Raw genomic sequence first — 8,242 nt, forward strand, 5'->3', positions numbered from 1 at the left:
CATATTGCTTCATCACCGCTCACCACATCCATGGTCTGACAAGTGCAATGTGCATTGGTTGCTGCACCAACAAACTTGTCAGTGAATATCTAAACACATTTTAGTACACTGCAGTTCACCAATGCACTGATGCACACTGAAATGTATCCATCAGAAATAAGTTTATGCATAAATTTTGCTTCATCTCATAGATAAATCAACGAAAAGGCTAAATCAACATAAAAATGGATATTAAAACATATTTTTATTTTTTCTATATTTTACTTATTTTTAACTGTTAGTTAAAGAACATTTTGGTATTAGTATAGTATGTCTCTATATTAGAATGTTTAATTTTTCATTTTTTAAAAATCAAAATAAAGACCAACAATGTTGCCAGAAGTTTATCAGCCTTTACTTTTATTTACAAAATGAAAAAATTAAACAAAAATAAAAAATTATTTTAAAAATATGCTTGTTGACTCACCATTCAAAATCAACTTAGCTGAGATAGCATGTCAGTTTCCTTTGATTTCATTTATTTTTGACATTTTTTGTATAAATAAAATTTTGTAAAAAAATTAAAAATTAAAAAAAGTTCTACTATAGAGACAATCTACCATGGAGATTAGAGTTTTCTCATGTGAAGACATACTGTACTAATACTGAGCATCTCTCTTCCACTCTCCCTGAATATACCTACAACAATTATATTGACAGTTAAACACTTTTTATAATAGCTAAATTGACAGTAAACATATACAATAATTAAATAAATAGTAGCACATACATATAAATATGCTATGATCAATATTATTTAATTATGAACTGTAGCATGTATATAACTGTAAATCAATTTACAAGTTACAAGTTACAAAAATCGATTTACAGCTCTAAAGCAAGAAATCCAATGCAAATTGTCTAATTAAAAAGTAGAAGTTACTTTTAGGTGTATGTTTATATATATAAAAGTAAAATTGCAGTACTGAATGAGAAGTTTGAAACCCCCAACAATTCCTTTGACTTTTTTATTCCTACAAGCATATTCTACAGCTCTGATAAAGTCATAACCACACCATTCATATGCAATTATAACTCCAAACGAGATGGCCAAGACCTAATCAGAGCCATAGATCATACCCATAGAAGCAAAATCATCAAAAGAATCACACCCACACACACAACCTCGGCAAGATACTACCCACCCGAAATCGGCTCACTTCTGAATTGCTGGCAATCAAGAGTCACATAACTCCACCAACACCATAGCATTTAACTATCTAGTCTGGGGGACTGTGCCAGCTTCGAGCAGTCCACTCGACCGTTCTCAGAGTATTTGACATATATAGTTTTGTCGTTTGCACCGAAACAACCTCACGTCTATCAAGGCTCTTCGTCACTTGCCTCAAGTGACGCAAAGCAATAAGAATAGGCAGTATATCAGTTCACGATAAAAACAGACCTACGGAGGCGAATATCTGGCAAAGGGTTGCACATACGGATATGGTTTCGTCGACTTTCCCACTCACACAAGGGATCTATAACTCCGGAAGGTGGCAATCCCCCAAGTTTGCATCTTATCCCGACAAGGTCCCAACCGCCTCGTTCGGAACTCGACAACAAATTATAGCTTCGCAGGGATCGTGCAAATCCAAATTAAGGTTTTACATTTTATTTGATTAAGGCAACACAACACGCAGGCAATCCACCGAGAAGGAACTCCTCTTTTATGGAAAACCCAGAAAACACACGATCGACCCATCAACAAGGCACAAACCCGCGACAACTACCGGCGTTCGGCGGTTTCATCCGCTCGGCCACCGGCAGCTCGAATCGGCGACCCCCACGCACCACATCGGTCGTTTTCTTCGTAGGAATTATTTTCTCATAAAAATCTTGGGGTCCCCTTATGCCCGTAGGATAACATGCCACCGTCGGGATATGCAGCTCTGACAGCATAACCCATAACTTAATGTAACACACAACCATAACCCAACAATGTAACCTGTAGCAAAAAATTGACTTACCAAGAGTCGTCGTCAGATAATTCCAATTGATCGATGTCGATAAATTCTTCCATGTTCGTTTCGAGGTCGACAGACGATAAATTCAACTGTTTGAGGCCATTATCCAAGACGTAACCGCCGAGAGACTTGGATCTCCTTTCTTTACCCGAACCTTTCGTCTTCTCTTCCTTCACTTGATTTTTCAGCTGTTCGTTTTGAAATTCCAATTTCTGTACCAAACACTGCAACTTCTTAACTTCTTCGTAAGGATCCGCGCTCTTTTCCTCAATCGAATTCATTTTCTTTTTCCCACTTTTATCAAAAAATAAATAAAATAAATAAATAAAAACTTTGTTTTTGAAATTCGATAAGCCTAATTTTCGAATAAGTACATTTTCGGCGAATATATAATTAAATATGCGTCGGAAGTGACCGTAAACGCTCGATTATTTCATATTATTTCAAATAAATCGGATATAACTAAACCTAACGTTGGCAAAATAAAATTATTAACTTTCGTTAAACATCTGCAGAAGACCTTTCGTGACTCACAGCTGAAATTTGCACCGCAACGCCACCTGCGGTTTCTTTCTTTCTTTCTTTCTTTCTTCCTTTCTTTCTTATTTTTAATATAATTGAACCTAATCTGAACTCGCGCCGTCGAATCGAAAATTTAATTAGAATGAAAGAATTTGTCTTAAAATTGTTTTCAGTTGATAAATTTAATTAATTAATTAAAAAATCGGGGATACTATAGATTACCACCTATGGAATTTCGGGACTTTGAGTATATAGCTGAACTGAGGGGACCGAGACGAGTTCAACGATACCTACTTTTGGACCGGAGACGAAAAATAAGAAAGTTATCATAGTTTTTAAGTTATCATACTTTTTTTATGCTTTCATGCAGACGACATGGTAGTTGCGTAGTGCTGCCATCTCGCGGTAAAGTCTGCAAACAAATTTAAAAAAAGCATTCTGAAAGGCAAGAAATTGCACGAACAGTCGAACGCTAGTTCCTTTTTTTCTTTTTGTTCAAGCATCGCGACTTCCGATCGCGATAGCGCGGTCGGCTCGCAGTACTAGCCGACCGCGAGCGATAGCGAGACTGAGGAGCCGTAGCCCCCGAGGTCGACGAGCGCGAGGGTGTGCATAAAGGACTTAACTCGAACTGTAGACGATCGGTGCGCTCGTGGATCAACATCTGCCTTTGTTGAAGGTATATATGGCCGACTTGCCGGACTGCCTGTTTAAACACGCGATAGGCTTAGCGGAGAGAGCGACGCGACTCCCGATCATCGCACGATCGCCGAAAAAGTATGATAACTTTCTTATTTTTTGCCTCCGGCCCAAAAGTAGAGTAACTTTGAATTCGTCTCGGTCCTCTGAGTTCAAATATATACTCAAAGTCCCGAAATTCCATAGGTAATAATCTGTAGTACACAAAAAAATGGTACTTTTTTTGAATACGTAAATATGCTATCAACCCGAAAGGGTCAAACACTCCCAGGAATTTTTGGAGGTGTGGTGTGTCTGAATATATGGGGTTGCAATCTTCAGCCCATTGCGGGTTTGGTGAAAATGGCCCTCTTAATGCCCACAGGGAGGAAAGAGTTAACACTAGAAAACAGATTTCTCGTAATCGTCACATGCTATTCGGTAAATCAAATACTCGTATACAAGTAGGGGCTCTATTCTCCAACCAGTAGACATAACAGCCGAGAAAGTTACGCTACTCTTTTTATTATTTATTTATTTAGGAGGTCTAAAATCGTGGAGATTTGAAAAAAAAAAAAAAAAAAAAAAAAATAAGAATACTCAAATTGGACACGATTGCAATACGTCCCTTGTTATATGTACAGTACATAACAGCCGAAAAGTAAAACGAGAAAAAAGTTCATTATGGGTCAAAGGGATGAGGAGATAGAGGGGTCGTGTGTCGTATTTCGAATGGGTCAGACTTAGTAAAGATTTCATTCGTTATTATCACTTACAATTATTATTATTATTATTTTTTAATAAAACTAGTCTCTACCCTCAAAATTAAGCTTTTTGCCATTTTATAATACAGTAGAGAGTCGAAAATCGGAATCAATTGGGGACTGGGGTTGTGCAGATTAGTCATTTGTTCCGATTACAAATTATGTACGAAAAAATACATTAACCTGTCCGATGTTCAAATTTTTCTCCATTGCGTGTCGCTTCGTGTTGAATTTTTCTCCGTTGCGTGTCGCTTCGTGTTGAATTTTTCTCCGTTGCGTGTCGCTTCGTGTTGAATTTTTCTCCGTTGCGTGTCGCTTCGTGTTGAATTTTCGTCGATTTTAAGCCTAACGAAAATTTTTATAATAATCATCGAGGCTATCGTATCGTTAAAAATTATTTCTGCATTTTGTACAAACAAAATAAATATATTGAAAAATATAAAAACATGAAAATTATACTTTAGAAGTAAATTTAGTATCAAAAACGTTCGATTCAGCACGATACAGTCCGACTGAAAATCGTGCCGATTACCGGCGTTCCAATTAACGACTTTCTACTGTAGTTACAAATATAAAAAGTTTTTTATTATAATATATCGTAACAGATAGCGCCACTAAACGTTGAGAGAAAGTTAAGCAACTCGTTGCTGGATTTTTTATTCACAATTTTCAGTTCTTTTGATGAAGAAAAAAACGCAAATTTGCCTTTCTGAAGTTTTTTGAATTGATAACCTGTCGAGAAATAACGAAAATCTATGAGATAAAGCCGAAATTTTCGGAAATTTTTACACTCCGAGATGGCGCCCAGCCTTTAAGAACAACAAAAACTCAAAGTTATTATTGGTTAATTCAAACTTTATCAAAAATAATAATAACGAGCAATTATTTATTGTGACATTGTCACAATGCTCTCGATATTAGTGTTGTGTTGCCCCTGTACGGTACATCATACTTTTCCTGTTAACAATAGAGTCATGCTGGTTGTCTATCTAACTCCCCCTTCTGAAGAAAATTTTTGAATTGAAATAACGTCATGGGCCTCTTGTCTCTAATACCCCGTTCGCACCGAGCATTTCAATCTAGATTGTGACCAAGGTCAGCGACTATATCTTGGTGCGAACACCCTCGACCGTTTCAATCTCGACTGAAACGACGTTCAATCGCGATTGACTGGAGAGAGTTCTTGAAACTAGATCCAGTCATAAGAGAGATCCCACAATCCCACGCGCGTGAGAAAATACAAGATGGCTACAGAACACGTGTCGGGCTATCGGCAAAGAAATAAAAAAGATGTTTGGAGAGACGATGATATCTGTCTATTATTAGATATATGGCAAGAAAAAGAATTTATTTCTAATCAAAACTTCCATTTTGTGTGTTGGTGTTTGTGACTTACCGAGTAGTTATGCCAGTTTTATCATCGCTTACAATAGCCGAGTTATTCTCAAGCGAGTTACCTGTGCGAACGGCACGACGTTTGAATAGCGACAGTCACAATCCAGATTGTAGGTAAATCGAGATCGAAGTTAGTCGAGAATTGTGTGCGAACGTAGTATAAGGTTTCCATATTTGGTCTCGACTTTCATCTCTCTAACACTATTCTTGAGATTAAGGAGAGACAGACGGACAGTCAGTAGGAAATTGGTCTACAAAAGTGGTACTACTATACATTCGAAGAAGTCACACTACTTTGTGCACATGGCATCAAAAGTACAATTACAGCTTCATTTTCTGCATTTTGTATAAATTAATATAATTAATATAATATTAATTATATAAAATAGGTCTATTTTTGGGTTATAAAAATGTGAGATTTTGGGCTACTATCACGTTATTTCAATTCAAAAATTCCTCTCCCGAAAGGAGTTAGGTAGATGACTGGCATGACTCTATCGCTAACAGGAAAAGTATGGTATACAGGGGCAAGCAAGTACTAATTTGAAGTGAAGACCATGTATTTTAAACTAGGCAATGCAGTCGTTTTTGACGTGACTTCGAGAGGCAATTTTTATGTTTATGTGACTGTTTTCCTTCGCCGATCTGGCAATGTCGGCGTTTGCGATATCCCTCGTGACGTGGTTCTACAGAAATAATGAACATTTCGTCTATCCCTTTATGAACGGTAAAGAGGTAAACAAAATTAGTTTGTTTTGTAAAATGGCGACGACGACTTGTGATGATTTGCTGATGTTTCGGTTGCTTCGGTTGCTTCCATTCGTTGTCTATTTGGCAGAAATTTAATAAATAAACGAAAACGAAATCGGGGAATATGAAATTTGTAAAAATTCAAATCAATGTCAAATCAATGAAATAATTTATATTCTCATATCTATGAAAATATATCAAATAGCTTTCTGTTTCTTAATCGGTAACGTACCGAAGACATGGCCGAAACGTAACAAAGATCGCAGCACAAACGCGCAACTTCTTTGTGGCCTACGGCGCATGCATCTTTCCCGCAAACTTTCAAATGCGCACAAGCGTCGTCGATCGTCGCCCAAAACGTCCAACTTCTTGGGTCTGAGAGGCGTCGAATGGAGCACTTAGTTTCCATCGAAAGATATGAAGTAGAGTGACGTTGAGACGATGACCGGGCGATGATCGAACGAATTTCGTTCGACGTCGCGGCGGCCTTTAGATCTTTTCTGGTGAAACAGTCTTCAATACAGGAAAATTCGTCAAATAGGAAGTCGCCAGTAGCCGAATATTGTTAGTCGGTCGAAGAAGCCACAGAGGGACTTTTCGTAGTAGGACCCATTGAAATACTTTCATTTCTAAGGAAAATCTAAAATAAATTCGGTAAATTGAACATTGGTGCCGTGTGTGGACTCCAATATTCAATTTAATATTTAAATTTAAAAAAAAAATGGCCATTAAAGTTTCCTGGAAACTGCATACAACAATAAAAAAAAATGTGACTTTGAATTAAGTTGAAAATTTAAAGAAAAAATGAATTTAGATCAAACTTTTAGCTTAGAAGGTAATTTTCGTTTTTTTAAATAAAACATAACATAAAATATTATTGTAAATTTTTATAAGATTTTAAAAAGCAAAGGTGGTCAATACTCCGATCACCCAATCTAATTCTTATTTTAGTAATAAAAAGTCTCGCTACCGAGAATGTCTTTTCCGATTCAATTGATGCGATTGGAATCGTGTTTAATGCATTTAAGAGAAGACAGTGGTTATGTGTTTTTCATCTGTAGCCTGGAGATTTCTAGTTCGTTTTCGAGATTGTAGTACTTCTTTTGCTCTCTAGTATTCTTGATTTGCCTACCTTGGCTGCTTTAATAGCGGCATTAAGCTTGTAGCCCGATAATTCGACAGTTCGTTTGTCTTTAATAATTAGATTTATGAAGAAAAACTTTATACCTGCAGACTTCGTACTCGTTTGTATCCTGGCCCGATTTGCACAATCCGGAGTTACGCAGTTATTGAAGCTACTGGGCACGGTTAAAAACTAAAACAGCATAATCACAATTATTCCAGATATTACAGGTTCCGACAAGTAAAGAATTTTCAGAATCCCGCCACAAATAAGCTACGCATCGATTATTGACCATTTGTGACATGCCATAACGAGAAAAAATTTTAAAAACTAATAAGTAGGTTTAAAATGAATAAATACAAATGCATTCGGACAGTTTATGAGTTAATTATACTTTCTATTTGCAAAATTTTCTGAACTTCAACAGAAAATAAGAAAAAAGTGAATCTTTAAGAAATTTGCGGGATTTCCCGGGATAAGAAAAATTTTCCGGGTTAAAAAAACAACCGGAATCCCGGAATCCCGTTTGAGAAACCCTACTCCTAAACTTTAACGAGGTGAGATCTTTTTACTTCATTTAGTTAACCTTTCGATTCGACAGCCGTGCCGAACTTGGATTTATATTATATTATATCTGATTTATTATTATACTGTTGTTAATATCTCATAACGTCACTAAAAACGTTATATTAGGGTTGTCGTTACATCCAATGACATTATAACCGGGCTAAACTGTATATTGTTTGTGCAAAATAAAAAAAATAATTTCGGACGATACAATAGCCACGATTACTGTTTTCAAAAACAAGAAATTTTTGTTAGGCATCGACAAAAATTCAACCCGGGTCGACACGCAACGGAGAGAAATTTCGACATTGGATAGATTAATTTCACAGAAAATGCATCGCGGACGACATCGTGGTCGCGGCCGGCGAAGTTTGGACGATCGCGCTCAAAACCAGCGATACCAAAGATGATTGGAGAATGAGAACAAGACCCGCTTGAGC

At 36.8% G+C, this 8,242-nt stretch overlaps 1 protein-coding gene across 3 annotated transcripts in view; it reads right to left on the bottom strand.

Annotated features, from left to right (window-relative positions):
• LOC136982251 (SLAIN motif-containing protein 2-like) overlaps positions 1–2,557 on the bottom strand; it is a 34,900-nt gene extending 32,343 nt beyond the window's left edge. For 2 of the 3 annotated variants that reach the window (XM_067278713.1, XM_067278716.1), the window contains exon 1: positions 2,007–2,557. In XM_067278713.1, the coding sequence (XP_067134814.1) occupies positions 2,007–2,284 (278 nt within the window). In that variant the 5' untranslated portion in view covers positions 2,285–2,557. The remainder of the gene's footprint in view (positions 1–2,006) is intronic. The other variant, XM_067278715.1, reaches the window with a different exon arrangement.
• Positions 2,558–8,242: the final 5,685 nt, after the last annotated feature.

Source organism: Centruroides vittatus, unplaced genomic scaffold (assembly GCF_030686945.1).
Source record: "Centruroides vittatus isolate TY-2023 unplaced genomic scaffold, ASM3068694v2 contig_817, whole genome shotgun sequence".
Lineage (NCBI taxonomy): Eukaryota > Metazoa > Arthropoda > Arachnida > Scorpiones > Buthidae > Centruroides > Centruroides vittatus.